The following is a 19,548-nucleotide window of genomic DNA, read 5'->3' as shown; positions in this document are numbered from 1 at the left end:
AGCGAATGGGGGTGAGAGGGTAATTGAACGAGCCAGAGAATAGTACCAGTCACCACGGTATGCAGGACCGCTGGGACCACGCTATGCCGTGGCAAGGCCGGTGCTCTGGCATGCAAGGCGCAGAGAGAAACAAGCCGCGCTGGCCTCTAGCACAGGTTGAGAAACTCCATCCCCGCCACCACCTCACTCCCAAACACGAAAGCACCCCTGCCTCACCATGAGGGCGGCAATGCCCGTGCGCGCGCCCTCCCTGATGCCCGACGCGCTTTCCACGAAGACGGTGACCGGGGAGGTGCCCAGCACTGCGCCAACGGTGATGGACACGCCGTCCACGCAGAAGGCGGGGAGCTGGCGCTCGAACTGCAGCGTCTTCTTGTCAATGAAGTTAGGGATGTAGAGGCCCAGGAAGTTGGCCATGGAGTAGAGGGTCCCCGTGCAGTCCAGGAAGTCGACGTAGAGGAAGGTGATGAGCGCGAGCCAGAGCTGGCCGGTCTTGAAGCCGGAGAAATCGAGCTGGGCCGCGGTGTAGCTGGTGTCGGGCACGGCCACCACCTTGCGGAAGTAGTCCAGCCGCTCCTGGCCCCCGGGCCCCGCCGAGGAGCCCAGGTACGCAGCATGGTTGCCGGAGGAGGGGATCCAGGAGATGAAGGTGACAAACAGGATGCCCACCATCAGCGCGCCCTTCAGGTTCTTGGCCAGCAGCACCGCCATCAGCATGCCACCTGGCGGTGGGTGGGGTGGGAGTAGGGTGGGGGTGGATGGTGGAGTGGTGAGGTACGGTAGGGGGTGATGTCAGGGGTGGATGCGAGGGGGGGCAGGGGGTCCAAAGGGTCCTGGGGACGCATCACACCGCAAGCGGGCGCCGCCGCCACTCCAGCTGCCACCGCCAAAGCGAACCCCATGGTCCCCAAGCCATCCTCACAACGTCGTCCCTTTCCCCCCCTCCCACCCGCGATGCCCAGCCAGGTCTGGCCAGAGCGCATGACGCCCGCGCTCTCGCAAAAGTAGTTGCTGGAGGGCGTCCAGCCCGAGTTGGCGGGGTTGGCGATGGCCGCGCCGTCGGACAGGATGCAGGCCGACTCCAGCTGCGCGGTGGAGAAGGTGTACTGGTGGTTGCGGTAGCCGGGGGGGCAGCCGCCCAGGCCCACGGCGGTGGCCCCGTTGTAGGTCACCACGCCCAGGCCCTCCGCCTGCTGCAGCCCGATGAAGGCCAGGAAGGCGCCGATGCCCGCGGAGGAGGCCAGCCAGATGGACTTGGGCACGATGGTGGTGAGCCAGGTGCGCAGGCCGATGACGGAGATGAAGACGAAGATGAACCCCTCGATGAAGACGGCGGCCAGGGCCATCTGGTAGGTGACCATGCCCGTGCCGAAGAAGCCGACCACAGTGTAGGTGAAGTAGGCGTTCAGGCCCATGCCGGGGGCGATGGCCAGCGGCAGGTTGCCCATGATGCCCATCAGGAAGTTGGCGATGACGCAGATGGCGGCGGTGGCGGAAATGAAGGAGCGCTTGGTGTTGGCCACGCAGTCGTCGCAGGCCGCCGTGCCGATGCTGCCGGGGCCCAGCGGGCAGGCGCCGTTGGTGGGGCAGATGCCGCCCGTGTCGGCCAGGATGCCGGCGTTCACAGCCAGGATGTACGCCACCTGGCATGAGCAGGCGAGGGGTTGTCAGGCAAAGAGGCACTTTGAGAGAGGGGGCAGAGAGGGAAGTGGGGTCGGCGGATCGGGGTGGAAGCGGGAACCCAGGTGTGTGAGCGCAGCCTGGTTGAGCCAGGACGCGGGCGGGAGGAAAATCCACGACACGGTTAACGCGCAGCAACCCCTGATGCCAGCCTCATCGTGCGACCTCCTGTCAACAGACCAGGTCCCCAATCCCAGCGGGATGATAAGAATACAGGACTCATTCATCCCTCGAGGAACAAGCGAGCGAGCTGTACCCCGACAGCCCGCCCCGATGTGTCCCTCGACTGACAAATGCCAGGCCGCCAGCGCACCGTGAGGAAGGTCACACTGCCACCGCGCAGCTCCTGGGTGAAGCTGGTGTTCCTCTCCTTCACCTTGAAGTAGCGCCCCACGATCTGCAAAGGGGGAGGGGGGCGTCGAGTGAGGGAGCGGAGTGTTTCGGCCATCCCGGCGAGCGGGCACGGCCATGCGATGCGTCGGCAGTAAAGCCCTAGACCGAGGCTGTAAATCGGTGGTGCATGGCGGGATCAGCCGGCCCAAGGGTACTCAGGCATGTTTTTTTAACAAACTGGCGCCACTCACGCTATTCTCCACCCTCGCATTGATCTTGTCGGCATACCCCATCCTGAGGGACTGGGTATGGGGTTTGTGCTCTTGGCAAGTGGTGCAAAGTCGCAACGAAAGTTTCTGATTTGGTAGGCAGCTTTCTTGTGCCTCCAAATCACTCTGAAACTTCTGACGACAGTCCTCACGCTGCATGATCCTATTGCCCTAGTGTTTTCGCAACCCTCGCTCCCTGGTCCGCTGCCCCGGTCGGGGTCGAACGGAAGCTTTCGGAAAATCGTCCTGTACCACAGCCGGAAGGACGAGGCGGCCTTTGCACACTGTCGACAGGTCCAGAACGAGGCGCGGAAGACTTTGCGTGCATTTAAGTTCCCATTCACAAAGCCTATGGTGACCGACTGCCATCCTTCAGGACACCCGTGTAGTCAAACCCTAACATCACGTGGGATTTTTAGTTTAGCCTCTGCCGTAACCTCTGTCGTCCGTGAGAGGCCAGCTTTGGGCGTGTCATGCTTTGCGTCTGGTATTGGGGTGGCATGTCGCGCCGCTGGGAACCACTCTCTTCACGCTGGGAATTTCAAACGCCCCGTACAAGTCCGCCACCATATGTTCGACAATAATGCCGTCGGGATGCTTGTGATGGGTGCTCTTCAGCATGCGGTTTTGGAACAGTGTCGTATTGTTCCACTTCATTTTTAAGTATCACGACAGGTCTTTCGCACGACGTTTGTCTGACGGCTATCGGCTTCGTGCTCCAATCGCACGGGTGTATTGCCCTGTGAGTCGTGCATTCCCCGTCAACGAGTGAGCATGAGACGCTGGGCTTAAAATCCTCCTTGGGAGCACTCAATCAAACATGCTTACGACACACCTTGCTCAATGGCTGCCAAGCGATCATCTGCTAGTGAATCCACACACATAGTGGCCATCTCACAACCCCAGGCATGCAAGGATGGTGGCCTCAAAACCAGCATTAGTTTCGATGGCGTCATCAAGAATTTTGGGCACCTGCTGCACTGCTGCCTGGTCCCCCTGCGACGCCCGCTCCAGCATGTCATCCAAAAGCTGGAAGTTCCTTTGGATAGGATCGCAAAGAGCGGCTGGTGAGACGACCGGTGATCGTCAACCTCAAGACGAAAGGCAACTACAGCACCGCTTGAGCAAATCAACGTGTACTCTCGCAGGGCCCTATACAGCCTTAATTTCGAAGTCATGGTGCCGTTCTAAACAGTCTTGCCCCAAAACATGTAAGCGCCCGGTGCCAATTTATCTCACCTGATCAGACGTTCTAGTTGCACCTTCCCTTGCTGCTGGAGCGCAGGGTCCTTGTTCAGGGTGATGCTGTTCTTGTATCTGTGAATGAAGTGTGCAGCAGAAGGATGGGAGGCTCAAATATGGCAACTGCTCTCTTTTATATCGCTTCAGTGATCGCCTGCATGCCAAGAGGACAGGGCGTGCCCATAGTCAATGTGTTATGGGTCTGCGGGAGACGAGCATCACCCGACCAATTTGCTGGGTGCAATGCTACAACCCTGACACATGCCGACCCCTTTGCCTCCCACCACCAGCCACACAAGGCTCACATCAAGCGAAGCGTGCAAGGGTCGCTGAATGGCAGGCTCTGTTGGATGAGAGATGCGCGCGCCTCCCACCCCTCCCCAGCGTTAGGTTCGTACAGATAGCAGTTCATGGAGGCACTCCTTGCCAGCCGTAGCATGGCCACGTACGGGTTGGGACCCCCATCATTCAATATGAAGCGGCAGCGTTCCAGGCCGGCTCTGGACCCGCGGATGGGCGCCAGGATCTTGGCTCCGCCACCCGCCTGCTGTCGAGATCGGTAGAATGCTGCATTTGTGGCAGGAATGGATGTCCAGTCAGAGTGCAGGTCTCCAAACTGCGTGTAATGGGCTATCAAATTCAGGCATATGCCACCTGTACGTCATATTCGGGGTGAGCCAGAACTACGACTGTTCAATCCCCTGCCAGTACTGGGCCATCATGCCTGCTGGGGACTGTAAAAGGTTGGACAGGGGTGAAACTTTGTTGACAAGCTCGGCTTCTTGAGAGGCTGCCAAACGAGGCAGAAGCAAGTGCAAAATTGGGAAGCCCGGTACAGCGGCAAGCAAGCTGCGTCGATGATTCACTCGGTGTGTTGGCGGCACGGTGTGCTCCGAGGAGGTGCCTGCACGGTGCGCGACACCGTGATCTGGAATGGAAACAGACCTTGACCCCACGGCAAAAAGCATGGCTCCGGGTTCTTGTCCATGCAGCACCGGGACTGTTTCCGGCAATGAAAACCGAACTTTGGGATCATGTTGATCCACTCGAGAGGGACGGCCACGTGCTGCCATACTTTCTCCATCCCTCGTCGGACTTTATACCATCATCTCAGCACAGCGAGCGAACGCTGGCGATCAGGAACCGACTCCATAGCTTCTGGCCGTCTATACGACCAATTAGGGATCATTTGACGAGCATCCAGCAACCCATTCGTGGATTGCGGGAACTGGCAGGTCATTGCCTGCGTCACCTGGTGGTGGTCTGCTGCTGAAACCCCACATTCCTGTGAAGAGAATACTTTAGAAGTGTTTCATGTTTGGCATGTCCCCACCCACACGACACACCGCCGCATGACCAGGATCCCGGCAAACCACCACTGGTCTCATCATTAAATAACACTCCACGGTATGCTGGGCTACTGAGGGTATTGCTGACGTTTGTGAGCAGGCTGTAGCACCCCCGGATCTTCGCGAAGATTGTCGTCACGCCCTCACGCTTGCCTTGTCGCGCACCTCTCCGCTGCGGGATGAACAGGCCAACGTAGGCGTCAGAGGCTTAATCTGATGGTCGCGCGGCATGTAAGAGCATTGCCAATCCGCGCAATTAGAAAGCATCCAAAGCACGCGATCTCGTCAAGGAGCAGTGCTCAGACACACTAGTATTGGCAGCTATATCAAACCCATCGCACCGTATTTATAAAGCCGTGCAAAGGCTCATGACCCCTGGATGACGTGCGTTCGACTCTGCGCGAGCTCTGCCGTCCATGACGAGCCTCTGGCTCCTGGAGGCAAAAGAGTTCGCAGATGATGACCGACCTCTGGAAAGCAGAACAGTCAAGTATTTCCTGAAACCAGGGACCTATAGCGTGGGTCGTCTGGCGGGCCAGTGCGACATCGCTGTAACAGACGACAAGAGCATTTCGAGGGAGCATGCACACCTCTGGGTGCCAGGGCCCGAAGCCTGGGAAAGCGAGGCCCAAGGGCCCTTTGTTCGTGTCTCTGGTGAGATGACTGCGCCTAGAGATTCTGTGCTCGCGCCTTGACTGGGACTGGGCAGGGCCATGGAACTCGTATCGATGATTTGCCAGTAGACCTTGATCCGACTTGTATGCCCGGCACCAACCTGCAGACACGAGCCGCTATGGCACCCTGGTGACCCCGACCAATGAGGGAATGCTCGCCAGAGGGAAGGACAAGGAGGCCGTGGCAAGGCATGAATTCTACATCAAGGTGCGGCGAGGAGGGACGGTACGGTTTGGTGCCATGTAATGAAGTGGGTGGCTTCCATGTTGCCGACTGTTCCCTCCCTTGTGCCATGCACCATCAACCCTTTCCCTGCCAAACGTCCGCTGTGCAGTTTGGTTTGAAGTCCCCATTCAGGTGAGCTGCATGCCGGCGGCTCCTCCCAAGAGCCAATGTTGTGCGCATCAAGCTCATGCATCCCTCACCATGCAGGCTGTACAACCTGGAATGGGTGGCGTACCTCCTACCCAACCTTCCCCAGGATGAGGCACAGGCTGCAGCTCGTTTGGCCGTGAAACTTGGTGGGGATGGTGGCAGTCGTGTTTCCCTGGTCTGCTTTCTGGGGCCAAGGCTGAGCTCAGGCCACATGCCCATGCAGTACGTGCCGGCCGTCACCCATTGCCGCAAGCCTGGCTGCCAGCTCCCCACTCATCTGGCACGCGCAGGAGTTCCTCTTGTGTCGGACCTGCGACACCCTGGCACCAGGGTTATAGCTGCGAGCACGGCGCCTGTCGCTCCCAGCCCAGTACTCCTGCTGGCGTTGATCTCCGAGCTGCCAGTCGTGACTGCTGATTGGTGAGGGAGGGGCCGCGCTGGGTTCGTGGAAAGATGAGGATGGCAGGTCAGGAACGCCAAGGTTGGTTGTGACTCCCTCCGCAGTCCTTGCTGGGTCATCCTCCCAGCAAGCAACATTCCTCTCGCCATGCCCCTGCACAGGCTCCGCGCCTGGGATGAGCATGAAGGGGTGTGGCGCCACGATGCCCCCGACGAGGCGGCCCATCCTCCAAAGCTGGCAGGGAGCAGGTCAGTGGCGGACCTGAACTCCTTCCTGAGGGATCTCGAGGCGCAGCAGGCACTCAAGGACCAGGCATTTGCGTGGGAGGGGAAGGCCAAGGTGAGGGGGGGGCTCGGCAGGACGAGCCCTGTGGAAGCGGCCTCCGGTGACTGCCTCCAAGCTCTCGTGAATCCGCGGCAGGAACTCACAGCCCTGTTCCTGTGCCACTCAATTCACATTTGGGAAAGGACGAGCACCTGCAAGCGGTGCTGCAGCGGCTGGGTGGGCACTTTCTCGAACCTGCACTGCCCAGGCATGCCAAGGCATGGCGCATCCTGGAGGCTGACCCAACTGGGACTGAGTTCCAAGCTTCGTGGACAACGGCACAGCTGCTCCTGGTGCGTCGGGGTTCTTAGGCTGGTGCTGCTGCGGCGAGGTGGTTGGAGCATGTGCTTGCAGCAGGATAAGGCAGGCTCGTGTCGATACCAGCCCTTGCGCCCTTGTCCTGCGGCTGGGTGCCGAGCGCTTTGGTCCACTGTTGGGGGCCTGTTGATCTGAAGTGTGGCTCAACGTGCACACACCACCGCGGCATGCCTGCTGCATGCATCCTTGCTCGCTCAGGCTGCCACGATTCGTCACCCCCCGGAGCTGGGTCGTGGAGGGGGGCACCTGGGCTCCACATCATAGCTATTCCCCTCTCCCCCTCGCTGCAGGACGCACTATGGGCAGGCACAGACCCGCTGGGAGCCCTGCAGGTGGCACGGCCCCCGACAGACGTGCCCGCGGCAGAGGAGCACACGGGCGACACCACCGAGGCGTCAGAGGATGAGGGCACGATGGGTGCGCCGAGGCGGGAGGGCAGTGTGGCGGCCAGCCCTATCGCTCCTGTGGCCTCGCAGCGGGCCTGGAAGAGGCCAGGGCGGCAGGAGCATCCAGCTGCAGCTGGGGTCAGGCAGGCGCCAGCCAGCCTCTCGGGGCCGGACACAATGGCGGAAGAGGGGGCGCGGCCGAGGAAGCGGCGCCAGGTGCTGCAGGGGGAGGACGAGCTGATGAGCCACGCAGAGACACCGCAAGCCGTCCCGCCGGCGAGCTCAACACTGGAGCAGCAGGCGGAGGCTGTGGGGGAACGAGTGGAGGAAACACAGGCCACCATCAGCTTTGCGCCCCTCATCCTGGACATTGTCGTGCCGGAGAGGGGAAGCCTGGGGCGCATGGGAGGGAGTGCAGGGGCCACAGGTACTCGGGCCATTCTAGGGTCTGTGCTGTGGAGGAGGGGCTGAGGTTGGACGAGAGGTATGTCTGCTCCAGGCCGTGATCCATGTCTAGGGTGCCTCCTGGGCCATCCAGCCTTGACATCCGAGTTGCCTCCCTCCCAGCAGCAGCTCCTTTCTTGGGACTTGCCATGTGCCTTAGCCACAGTTCCAACCCCATGCAGGGCTGCCCAACTACAAAGCCTTTCGGCGAAGGGGACAGGCAGGGGAGACGATGCAATCAGGGCCTCGGGTGGAGAAATGTGCCGCCCTGGAAGCAGCTACCACTGCATACACCGAGGACGCTGCAGTCTCCGACGACTTTCTCAGGCACGGCCTGGGCCTTTGTCGTAATACGTGGCCATGTTTCCACAATGGATGCATAGGGCCTGCCAGGCTTGTGTTGTTGCCAATGATGAAGGTTCCAGCAGCCGTCCTGGTCTCCTCCTCAAGGCCAGATCCCATTCACAGGCAAGCAACTCGAGAAAGGGAAAAGGCAGCTCTGGCCGAAGTGCTGTTCAAGGAGGACATGCGGGCGATACCAACAAGGTTTGGGGCACTCGATCCTATTGAAGCAGCAGGTGAGGCTGCTTGGCGTCTTGCATGTGCCATGTTTGCAATGGTGAGGCCCGATAACTCATGCAAGCATGGCCTTCAGTGCCCGGCTTGAATCAGCCATTGCAGGAGCTCATTGTGCTGAACTCATACAGTCACTGTCGAGCCTTCCTCTCTCCCCTTCCCTCCAGCAGCTCTGGGCCCGCCCAAGCCCCCCAAGCGGCCGAGGGCACCGACCGCCCGCCCGTCGCGCCTGGCTCTGGCCGCTGCTGCGGGTCACCAGGACTGAGCAGCGTGGGGCTCACCATTATCCCAGGATCGCAGCACTGTGTGTCACCAGCAGAAACTGTTTGCCTGCCTTGGGAGCTTGAATGAGCTCCGCCTGTCACAGCAAAGGAAGCTTCGGCCAGAACATGCAATCACACTGGGGGCCTGTGGGCCCCAATGCCGCACTCCACCACTCATTGCCAGGCTCAGGGCATGTGCAGGGCAGCCTGGGGCTGCGCCGTGGCCGAGCGCCTGGCCGCCTTGCCCCGCTCCTCCTTGAAGAGGCCCTTGAGCTCCTTCTTCGCCGCCCGCGCCGCCCGCGCCGCCTCCTTCACGGCCGCCTTGCGCGCCCGCTTCTCCTCGGCCGTCTCGCCCTTGTGCCTCTGCAGCGACGGTCCGGCCCCCGTCTCGGGATCACCCTCCGGCCCCTCCTTCCCAGAGCCCGAGGACTCGGCCGCCGCCGGCTCGGGCATCGCCGCCGCCCCCGGCCGCCGGCGGGCGGGCCCCAGGCCCAGCGGGAACCCGGCCGCATTCAACCGTATGGGCTCCGTCACCGGCGCGGCCTCCTCGATCGCCTGCGGGCCGCGCCGCCGCGCCCGCGTGGTGTCCGCCGCGATGCGCCCCGGGTGGTTGTCCAGGTTGCTGCGCAGTGACAGCACGGTCTCGGCGTCCCAGCGCTCGCGCTCGTGGTGCTCCGCCGGGACGTAGATGCTGCCGTGCGGTCGGGGGACGCTGGTGTCTGGCCCCTCCTCCGCCTCGGCCCATTGCACCAAATCCTTGGCCTGCAGTGTGAAGAGGGGAGGGCGCGGCGGTGAGGGCCAGCGCAGGCCATCCCGGCGCAGCATGGGACCATGGTCAGCCAGCATGGAGACCCTCGCCGCTTGCCGGCAAGGACAGACAGGACCTCCAGCCCGTCTCCAGCGCCACGCCAAATCCCCAGGTGCCCCACCCCGATCACCCACTCACCTTACGAACGGCGGCCTCGTGGTCGTCGTCGGTCATGCCGAACCTCTCCAGCTGTGCGGCCAGCGCCGAGGGGCGGGTCGCTTGGCCCTCCTGACATCATGTGAATGTGGCAGTCTTGAGCAGGGCATGGCGGTGGACTGTGCCTCCAGCAACACATGCAGCGGTGGACAGCATATCATGCCCTCGCTTCGCCTCATCCGCGCGCAGATGGCGCTGTCGTGCAAGGCAAGACCTCTCCACGACGCCAGCCACCTCTCTGTCAGGACTCCCTGCCCCTCCCAGCATTCCGCCCCCCGGGTTCCCAAAACCCACTCACTCCACGCAGGCGCGCGGCCTTGTCCCGCTCGTCGATGGTGAGCAGGAAGGCCAGCTGCGGCGCCAGCTCCTCTGGCGCAGTGTCCCCCTCCAGGTCGGACCCGTGGTCTGACAGATCCCCGATCTCGTCCTCGTCGTACTCCAGCGCCACATGCTCAAACCTGGAACCGGGGGTGGTTGGAAAAGGAGAAGGCGTTCCTCCAAGCCGCATCGTCCAGAAAGGGGTTCAGGACCTCTCGCTAGAGGTAGAGGTGACTGCATGCTTGGGCCGACAGCCAGTAGACCTTGGCTGCCAACACGATCTCCCAAAGGGGCAGGGGACTGGTGGACCAGCTGCATTCCACCCACTCATGAAGGTGAAAGGCCAGAACCATCCCTGTCTCCTCACACCTGTCGTCCAGGGTGGTCAGCTCCCCCCTCCGATCCTGGCGCTCCTCCCGCCAGTAGGTGGAGGCGATGCTGCCCGCCTTGGGCGCCGTCCGGCCTGGCCACCGAGACTGGACGGAGCCCTCGCCCCTCAGCTCCCCCAGACCGTCGCCGGCCTCAGACTCAAAGTCCTCGTCCTCGGACTCACTGTCACTTGGCGCGGAGGAAACCTCCGAGGCAGATGACTCCTTCCCCTTCCAGGAGTGGCCCTCGTCGGCCTCGTCAGCGCCCGTGCCTTCCTCATGCCGCCCGACTGCCGTGAGGATGAAGTCATCCAGCAGGTCTCCCAGGCCTTCCTCCCCGATCTCCTCCGCCTCCGCCTCCGCCTCTGCTTGCGCCAGCATGGCATCCAGCTCGGCGAGCTCCTCCTGATCTGCAGCAGCACAGGGCGCAGGCATGCATGACAGATGGGGACACGATGAGGGCATCAGGCTCGGTATAGAGCTCTCAAAGATTAACACCAGCCATGAACAGCATCCATGAAGTCTGTCGCAATAAACTCTTGACACTCGGTTCTGCGCGTCTGTCATGAACAAGAACAGCCGATCCAGGATGCATGGAGCCCCCTGGCCAGACCCTGCAACCTAAAACCCTCCGACGCCTGTCAATTACCCTCACCTATGGCAGCGGGGGCGCGCTCGCGCCGGCGCGTGAAGGCGGTCACGCCGCCCATGGCCCCCTCGGCCTCCTCTTCCTCCTCCTTCACCGCCCCGCCCGGCAGCGCCAGGGCGTGCGCATCGTACAGCGCCACGTCGGCGGCGGGGGCCAGGGGCTTTTGCGCTGGGACGAAGACCCCGGGCCCGACCGCCGCGGCCAGCTCGCTCCTGTCGGGTCCCTCCAAGGCGTTGCTGCCGCCGCCCAGCGCCCTCAGGTGGGCCAGGTAGTCGTAGCCGTCATCTGGGAAGCCCAGCTCGATCAGCTCGCGACGCCGCGCAGGGGTGAGGGAGCTGGAGGGGCCGCTCTCCTCGGCCTCCAGCCAGGCAAGGGGGTGTCCCGGGGGGTATCTGGTGGGATGTAAGCGGCTTTGACAAGTTCAGTGGTATGGAAATGGACATGATATGGCTGCAAGGATCACCAAGGCCACGGTCCAAGGGCATGCAGGTTCTTGGTTGCCATGGGCGCTCTGGAAAGACTCAGCTGTGTTGCCCTATCTCCGTGCCCAAACATACCCTCGTTGGGCTCTTCACCTGGCCCTCTCAAACTCCCAAGCCCAAACAAGCGCCTCTGAATACCTCCTGTTCGCAGTTCCAGAGGCTGCGCGCGCTGCAGCTGCAGCCTCCTCGTCCACCCGGCCCAGTCCCACTCCCTTGCCGGCGTCCACGAACACGCGACCAGAAGCATCCACCACTTCGCCAGCATCTGTATTTCTATGAATGAGATTATACGTCGTGGAATTCTTCTTGTCGATGAAAGGCTTTCGTGGCCTGCCCATGCTGGCGTGCCTCGCGGGTCCCTGGCACGAGGTGCGAAGTTTTGTGAGTACGGGGACCCGTTGTGTCTTCCTGGGCACGAGAGGAATGGGAATACCTAAAGTACTGTCTGAGATGCATGCGACGCCCAATTCCTCGCTATGAGCGGGCGCGAAGCATTTGCAAGTTGGAGTAACGCGAGCGCGAGGGCGCCGGCGCCAGACCGAGCAGATCCTGTGAAGACTGTGTCAAATCCACAAGTGGCACCTACTGTCATGAAGCACCCAGGGTGTACTGATATGCGTAGAGTCGACTCAATTGATAGAAGTGATTCAGCAAGGTCACCTGGAAGTACTTGGTGAGAGGAGGCTGAATCAATGCAAAGTTACTGATCTCACAGGCACACAAAGCCAGCTGTCGCCATGCCTTACGCATGAGCAATTGGCAAAGAGAATATGGTAGCAAACTGATCGGAATACCCAAACATCATCCCATTGTAGTTTCGTAATGGAATGGTGTGTTTTGAATCTCTTATCTTCTTGATCCCGAGGGACCACCAGGACAAGACTTGGGAGTCTGTCGCCTTCTGCAGGACCATTACGAATACAGGAGGCGACAAGAGCTCCATTTTGCCGCGACAGACATCCAGGTCCTGGCATACTGCTAGGAATTCCCGGGCTAGCATACGCGCATGGTGGTTCATGCAGTGGGACCCCGTCCGGACCATGTCGCGGCCATGAGCGGCATCGCCAGCTCCAGCGCGGCAGCGGACAGGCAGCGGGGTGCAATGCATCAGCAGCCTGACAACCGGTGTGCATACCGCCATCGGCCATCGCGTTACCCCATAGTCGGCTCCGCGATGAAGGAGCCCCGCCCGGCTCAGCTCGACTGCGCGGTCCTGGGTCTGGGGTCCTGTGGTCTGGACACCCTGGCCCTCGTGGACTCCTTCCCCGCCCCTGACGAAAAGATCCGCGCCAGACGGCTTTTGGTGAGCTAGATTGGATTCGTGTTGGTATTCGCCAGTGCTTGATGGTGCCAAGAGAGGCCTGTGCTGCAATGTGACCCCCTCGGGTGGGGTACTCGTCTCACCGGCAGCATCCGTTTTCAAGTGGATGCAGATCCAGGGCGGCGGTAACTGCGCCAACGCCCTCACTGCCGCTGCACGTCTGGGTGCACCCGTGGCCATCATCAGCAAGGCAGGGAGTGACGCTGCTGGAAGCAGCATTGAGGCTGAGTTGCAGGGGGAGGGCATCGACACCCAGTGCCTTCTGTTCTCCAAGACCGGCCCCTCGCCCACAACCTACATCATAGTGGATGCAGCAGGTGGGTTGGGGCCGAGAAATGGCCCTTGCTGGTTGCCGAATTGAGTGTTCATCGAGCTCATGATGTTAGTTATGGTCGTCATCATGTGAGTGTTACAGGGAACCTGAATTGTCTCCAGTGCTCCAAGTGTCACAATCTGTGATGCCCCAGGTGGAACAAGGACGTGCATCCATTCCCCTGGCGAGGACATGACGGCTGTTGAGGGAGAGGCTCTGGGTTTGGAGCGTGGGGTGGTGCTTTCCTCAGCCACCAAGCTGGTGTTCTTGGATGGGAGACATCCGGAGGCAGCGGTGCAGCTTCTGGGCGGTGCGCATGCGAGAGGTGCGTGAGTCGGTCGGTGATGGTGTTACCATGGCCCCTCCAGAGGCATGTGTTGGCTCAGCAGCTGAGCAGAGGCGCCTTGCACCATCCTTTCTCCCCTCCTCACAAATGGATCAACAGGCATTCCTGTCCTGGTGGAGGCGGAAAAGCCACGGCCGGGGCTTGATGTCCTGCTGCAAGGCGCTCAGTATGTGTACACCAACGCCACCTTCCCCAAGGTGAGCATCGCATTGCAGAGGGGATGCAGGTGCAGCTGTAGAGACCAGGGTGGCCACAATTTTCAAGAGCGATGGCCGACAGGGACAGCAAATGCATGGCATCGTCAGGCCATTGTCCACTGCCTCGGGACGCCACCTGAACAGGCCTTCATGACTCTCTTGCAACCTTCGCTCCGCATGAACAGCGCTCCCTGCTCCCAATACCCCCCACCCCCCACCCCCAAGACGTGGACCCAGGAACTCTCGCTGGGCTCCGCCCTGCTGTGCATGTTGGGGAGACTGACCTCAGCCCGCTGGCTGGTCACCACACTGGGTCCGAGCGGGTTGGTGGCATTCCAACGGCAGGAAGGCAGTGGTGAGCCGATCGGCAGCGGGGCAGACCTCGACCGACTCATGCAAAAGCTCTGGGGCGAGGCCGATGCACGCAGGAAGGGCATCGAAGGCTCCGAGGAGGCCGCTTGCACAGCGCTGAATGGATCACTGGTCAGGTGTGAGGATGATGGGGAAATATTGCGAATCGGCGAGAGAGACTGATTGACAGGCAGGAAGAAGCAAGACAGGTTCCTTTCTCGACACGGTGCATGGGCAACGACAGCCAGGGCACCCAGCATGGGATGGCAGGGCCGGCTTGCAGCGAGGGCGCATGCTTGCACAATCATTGCCCTGCCTTGTATCCTGACATGCGAACCCAAAACCTTGACGCAGGGTGGGCGCCTGTGCCTCAGGGCATCTACAACTCCAGGATGGGACGGGGTTTGGCGTCCTGGTGCATCAAGCCGCAAGCCTGGAGACGGTGGGTGATGAAGTGTACATCCCGTTATTAAGAGGACTAGCCTCCTGCGGGCACGTCTCAAAGCCCCCTGCCCTGCCTTCCCTCCCTCCCTCAGGAGGTCGTTGACACCACGGGCGCTGGGGACGCCTTCCTGGGCTCGCTCCTGGTCAGTGTGTCTGTTGGTGCCAGCCTGGAAGCTGCCGCGAAGCTGGGCACGGTTGTCGCTGCGGCCAAGTGCACTGAGCTGGGGGCGCGGACGGGCATGCCCCACCTAGCCCAGCTGCACCCCTCCCTGCAAGGTGTGCTGGAGAGCAGGAGAGCAGCATGAAGATCCTCAGTGCGAGCCTCACACTTTCTTCCCGATGTCCCTTTGTGAAACAGTCTCCTGCTTAGTCTTTGCTCATCTAGGTGCTGCGTCCTCATATAAGCTTGCGAGAACCCCAAGAAGAGCAAGGGGTTGGTGGCCCACTGTTCACTTTCTCAGACTGTCATCCTACCTGCTCAGCACAGTGCTCGGCAGCACCCCTGTCTCCTGCGGCACACAGTGCAATGCAACACCATTGCAGCCGCCCCTGCTTCCCAGGCGCCGCCGCAACTTTGTTTTTGCTACATCATGCGCTTGCAAGCTGGGACTCAGGTTTGTGGCATGGCACATCACAGGTGACGGCGAGGGGGCGAAAAGGACGGGGTGTCAGTCGAAAAATGACTGCGGACTGGAGGGTCGACCGCGGGGCGGCGTGGGTGGTCTCTCGGCATTCACCGCCTGTTTAGGTGAATGGTGGTCGAATTGGGGGAAGAGAGGGTGGGAGTCGACACCATTCGCACAGCGGGGAACTTCCATGGGAGGTCCCTTCATCAAGTTGCCCTCCCAGCAACGCCAGGCTCGGGACCTTCGACAATGAGGCCATGCATGACACAGCAGAATGGGGTTTACCCGCAGGCCGCATGCACCCTACCCACCAATATCACCCCGACCCCATTCCAAGAGCGCCAGCCCACCTGCATCCACATGTCGCCCGAGGAGGGGTGGGGTGTGGGCGGGTCCTCGATGATCTCCTCCCCCGCCAGGGTGGGGCTGTGCGGTTGTCGCGGCGTCGTCGGGGGCAGCGGGTGGATCAGCTTGGGCACCATCACCTGTGGTGGGTGCATGTGTGAGTGGGGGGGGGGGTTCCGACAGGGGTCTTTCGTCGTATGGGGTACCTGGGTCAGGTGCAGCCGCATGCATGAATGCATGCAGTGGCTCTACGATCTGCGCAGCCAGGCCCGGGATGGCAGCCTGGATTGGCCCACATGTCTTTGTCTGCACATACCCATCGACCCCTCCTGCAGCTTCTGCACATCATCAGGTTCCAGCCTCTGCATATACCCCACACCAAGCCCTCATCGTCTGACGACCCGGCCCTCCCCCCCAAACCCTCCTCCCCCCTCTCTGGCCACCCACCAGGTCCCTGCCCAGGACGAGCACGGCCCCCGCGTTGTTGGCGGTGCCGCAGTAGTTGGTGGCGGAGAAGAGGGTGATGAGGCGGCCGTGCGCGAAGCGCTCGAAGCCATCCATCACGCACTCGTGAGCGCGCACGATCATCTGCAGCTCGTTCGCCTGGCAGAACTCCAGCACGCGGTCGGGGCCAAAGGTGACCAGGCCCGGGCCGCGCGGGCTGGGCTGCACCCCCTCCACCGCGTCGTTGGTGGTGGGGTCGGACCAGAGCAGGTCCATCAGCACCACGCCGCCGTCCTCCATGGTGAGCGGGCGGGCCAGCTCCGCGATCTGCTCCATACTGTGGATGGAGCGCCCGATGCCGCCGTGCATGCACAGAACCTTGTCCTCGATCACCGCCGCCAGGGGCAGCCAGTTGAAGAGCTGGTTGAAGCGGTTCCAGGCGCGCAGGCCCTCCGGCTCGCCCAGCCGCTCCACGCACTCCAGCCGGAAGCCGAAGAGGGCGTTGATGTCGGAGGCCTCGTGGTTGCCCCGGATCAGGTGCACGTTCTCGGGGTGGTCGATCTTCAGCGCCAGCAGCAGGCACATGGTCTCCAGCGAATGAGCGCCGCGGTCCACGTAGTCGCCCAAGAACTTTTTTTAAGGAGAGGGGGAAGGGGGATCTGAGATGGTGCTGAACAGTGAGGGATTGGGGGAGGCAATTGCACAGGCAAAACAGGTGGGCCGGTCAACGGGAGGGCCTGGAACCATGGCGAAGGCTGAAATGGCAAGGTTGCGCCGCCCGATGCGGGTTCAAAGTGGCTCACCCACTCTTCCCATGTTTGGAATGGCACTCGGCCCATGGTGTATGGTGGGACCCCTCTGCCCCCGGCCCGCTACCTGACCGGCTGGACCCCCACTCCTCCCTGCCTTAATTCTCCTGCCAGAGAATTCCCCCCCAAAAAACCAACTCCCACCAGGTAGTCGATGTAGGTGATGTCGCCGGAGGTGGAGGGCGTGCCGTACTCCTCGAACAGCCGCATCAGGTCCCCGAACTGGCCGTGCAGGTCCCCAAAGATCTTGACGGGCGCTGTTGGTTCAGGAAGTTTAGGCGGGATTTGTGAAAGTGTGGTTGTATATGCAGGCGGGCAGGCCTGGCGTGACCTGGAGCTGTCCACGAGACCGGTGACCAGCATACCTCCCCGTGCACTTCCAATACCACAGACTCCCGAGCCCCATGGCAAGTCTCTCTGACCCGGCGCGCCCCCCTCCCCTTTCCCCCTTTCTAGCCGACCAAAATCACGACACCTACCCCTGAGCCGCAGTAGGGTGGGCTCCGCCTGGAAGATGGCCTCCGCCTGATCGCACAATGTGTGGATGGCGTCGGCGTCCAGGAAGAAGTCGCGCGACTCCGGTGGTCGCCAGTGCCGTGGGATGAGCAGCTCCCGCAGCACCTGCTTGTGCATGCCGTGCGTCTGCATGTATTATTGTTTGGGGGTGGGGAGGGTGGCGGCGGTGGGAGGGGTGAAAAGGGTGTGTGTGTGATGCTCTGGAGGGGCACAGGATGAGATGCATGGGCTACCTCGAATCGAATCCCAGGCTTCTATCCAGCCTGTGTCTCTGTTCGCTGCTGACCCTCCCCATGCTCATACGAGTATTCCGCCGCGCCCCCTGTTCCCCCTTGGCGCGCACAGTCTACCTCCCACCGACGAAACGTCGGCGGCTCGGTGGCCCAGCCCCCAGGTCCGGCCCACCCTCTGGCCCTGGCGGGAGCCCCGCCCACGCCGGCCCCTCGCCTCGCCCACGCCGGCCCCTCGCCCCGCCCACGCCGGCCCCTCGCCTCGCCCCCGCCCCAACACAGCGAGGCACGTGCGCTCACCGGCATGGAGAACGCGCGTTCGAAAAGCGGGGTGCGGCTGCGCCCCGACCCCGGCGGCCCGTCCCCCGCGGCGCCGCCCAGCGACACGCGCCGCCCCTCGTTCTCGAACTGGTCGATGGACAGCTGGCGAACCAGGCCGCGCAGCTCGCCCTGCACGTCCTGCGCCACGACCACGGCGCGGTGGTACAGCCGCACGTCCGGCGTGGGCATGTCGCGCGAGGCGGGGAAGTCGCCGCGCGCGCGCGCGCCCAGCGACAGCGACCCCGGCGGCGAGCCACGGCGCGGCGCGCCGGGGCGGGCGCCCTCGCCCGCGTCGATCCCCTCCCCCTCGTCCTCCTCGTCCTCCCCGTCGCCGGCGCCGCGCGCGCGCCCCGCCAGGTCCCCCGTCCCCCCCACGCGGCGGATGGACATGGCGGCGGCCGCGGCGGCCTCCTCGGCCGCGGCGCTGGCCAGCGCGGCCGCCGCCTCGCGCCCGTGCACTGCGTTGATCCAGGCCTGCCAGGCCGGGGAGCGCGGGTCGCAGGCGGTCAGCTCGGTGCCGCCCGAGTCGTCGGCCAGCAGCACGTCCTCCAGCAGCGTGGACCCGCGCAGGCCGCCGTGCACGAAGATGAGCGGGCCCACCGCCGCCACCGCGTGCCGGCAGCGCCGCATGGCGTCGGCGTCGGGGGCCACCGCGTCCGCCCCCGGGCCCGCATTGTCCGGCGACACCAGGGTCACCGCCGCGCCGGCAGCCGCGGGCGCGTCGCCGCCGGGGGCCTCCTGCCCCACCCAGGCCCCCACCGCGGTGTCCAGGGCCACGCCCGCCGCCGCCTCGTCCACCATGCGCCCGCCGCCCACCGCGCCCCCCAGCACGTGCAGGCGCGCGTTGACAAACACGGCGCCGTGCTGGTAGCGCGGCGCGGGCAGCGTGCCGGGGGCGGCGGCCCACTCCCAACGCCCGTCGCGGTGCCGGGCCAGGCCGTAGGCGTCGTCCAGGGGGACGCCGTCCACGTCGCGCCCGCCGCAGAGCAGGAGCAGGCCGTCGGAGCGGGCGGCGGCCGCCGCGTACATGCGCGCGGGCGGCTCGTCGCCGCTGTCCGCCACGCGGCGCCAGGCGTATGGCTTCTCGCTGGTGTCCAGGGACCAGGCGTCGTGCAGCGTGGCCTTGCCGTCGTTGCCCCCGGCCGCCACCAGGAAGCGGTTGGCCACCAGGGCCAGAGTGTGCGCGTACCGTGCCGAGGGGCCGGGGCCGGCTACCGCCACCCTGTCGGGGGTGGGGAAAGGGGGAGTGGGTGGGGTGTGGGACGAGACGTGAGGTGCATCAGCCTCTGCTCGGGCAGGACGAGATCGGCGGGTACATGCTGCGCATGCAGTGGCCTCTTGGTGCCCACAGGCCGCTGCGACCATGATCACGAGCACCACGCCGACCGACCTGTGCCAGCGCGGCTTCTCGGTGTCGGTAAAGTCGAGCACGTGCAGGTCCTCGGATGCCAGTCCCGCCGGGCCGATGCCGCCCTGCATGCACGTGTGCCGGTGGCGCGAGAGGGGTCTTGCATGCGCAACCACCCAAAAGACTACAGGTGCGGGAGCCTCCAGGGAGAACAGGGTCTTGACAGGAGAGCAACAGCAGGGACAAGGGCTGCCGTCGCTTACTGTGCACATGCACCATCCTGTCGGCATGTGATCCCTGCAAAGCCAGACGTGAGATCCGGCCAAAACCGCTGCCTGCTCTGCCCGCCCCGCCCTCCAGCCTCCCCAAAGCCCTCACCTGTACAACGACCATGTTGCCGACGGCTGCTGCTGCGTGGGCGGCACGTGGGGAGGGGGGCTCGCCCTGCGGCGCCCACTTCTCCCATCGCCCAGTCCTCACGTCCATCATGTGAACGTCATTTGTAGCTCCGGCCAGCCGTAT

The 19,548-nt window shown here is 63.1% G+C and overlaps 6 protein-coding genes across 6 annotated transcripts in view; 2 read left to right on the top strand and 4 right to left on the bottom strand.

The window, feature by feature from the left end:
• F751_5469 (Adenine/guanine permease AZG1) overlaps positions 1–2,306 on the bottom strand; it is a gene marked incomplete at both ends in the record, with an annotated part of 6,402 nt that extends 4,096 nt beyond the window's left edge. Inside the window, 4 exons of the mRNA XM_011403864.1 lie at positions 217–722; positions 950–1,643; positions 1,994–2,077; positions 2,265–2,306. Of these exons, the coding sequence (XP_011402166.1) occupies positions 217–722; positions 950–1,643; positions 1,994–2,077; positions 2,265–2,306 (1,326 nt within the window). The remainder of the gene's footprint in view (positions 1–216; positions 723–949; positions 1,644–1,993; positions 2,078–2,264) is intronic.
• An 870-nt stretch (positions 2,307–3,176) lies between these two features.
• On the bottom strand, positions 3,177–4,597 carry F751_5468 (hypothetical protein; the record flags this gene model as incomplete). Its single annotated transcript, XM_011403863.1, has 4 exons — positions 3,177–3,321; positions 3,522–3,599; positions 3,830–4,091; positions 4,249–4,597. The coding sequence occupies 4 exons, from the start codon at positions 4,595–4,597 to the stop codon at positions 3,177–3,179; spliced, it is 834 nt and encodes a 277-aa protein (XP_011402165.1).
• A 692-nt stretch (positions 4,598–5,289) lies between these two features.
• F751_5467 (hypothetical protein) lies at positions 5,290–8,636 on the top strand (the record flags this gene model as incomplete). The annotated part of the gene is made up of 6 exons (XM_011403862.1): positions 5,290–5,527; positions 5,655–5,755; positions 5,883–5,905; positions 6,485–6,662; positions 7,256–7,382; positions 8,542–8,636. The coding sequence occupies 6 exons, from the start codon at positions 5,290–5,292 to the stop codon at positions 8,634–8,636; spliced, it is 762 nt and encodes a 253-aa protein (XP_011402164.1).
• Positions 8,637–8,820: 184 nt separating this feature from the next.
• Positions 8,821–11,753, bottom strand: F751_5466 (LTV1-like protein; the record flags this gene model as incomplete). The annotated part of the gene is made up of 7 exons (XM_011403861.1): positions 8,821–8,907; positions 9,274–9,396; positions 9,581–9,670; positions 9,897–10,056; positions 10,286–10,694; positions 10,940–11,325; positions 11,554–11,753. The coding sequence occupies 7 exons, from the start codon at positions 11,751–11,753 to the stop codon at positions 8,821–8,823; spliced, it is 1,455 nt and encodes a 484-aa protein (XP_011402163.1).
• Positions 11,754–12,589: 836 nt separating this feature from the next.
• F751_5465 (putative sugar kinase YihV) lies at positions 12,590–14,692 on the top strand (the record flags this gene model as incomplete). The annotated part of the gene is made up of 6 exons (XM_011403860.1): positions 12,590–12,718; positions 12,849–13,053; positions 13,495–13,592; positions 13,818–14,080; positions 14,298–14,385; positions 14,483–14,692. 6 exons carry the CDS (start codon positions 12,590–12,592, stop codon positions 14,690–14,692), a joined length of 993 nt encoding a protein of 330 aa, XP_011402162.1.
• Positions 14,693–15,055: 363 nt separating this feature from the next.
• F751_5464 (Serine/threonine-protein phosphatase BSL3) lies at positions 15,056–19,512 on the bottom strand (the record flags this gene model as incomplete). Its single annotated transcript, XM_011403859.1, has 9 exons — positions 15,056–15,127; positions 15,364–15,498; positions 15,806–16,432; positions 16,756–16,868; positions 17,091–17,253; positions 18,138–18,542; positions 18,639–18,900; positions 19,069–19,151; positions 19,405–19,512. 9 exons carry the CDS (start codon positions 19,510–19,512, stop codon positions 15,056–15,058), a joined length of 1,968 nt encoding a protein of 655 aa, XP_011402161.1.
• Positions 19,513–19,548: the final 36 nt, after the last annotated feature.

Source organism: Auxenochlorella protothecoides, assembly GCF_000733215.1.
Source record: "Auxenochlorella protothecoides strain 0710 unplaced genomic scaffold scaffold64, whole genome shotgun sequence".
Taxonomy (NCBI): Eukaryota; Viridiplantae; Chlorophyta; class Trebouxiophyceae; order Chlorellales; family Chlorellaceae; genus Auxenochlorella; species Auxenochlorella protothecoides.
Note: the sequence above shows the minus strand (reverse complement) of the source record. Positions and strands in the feature narration are given on the sequence as shown.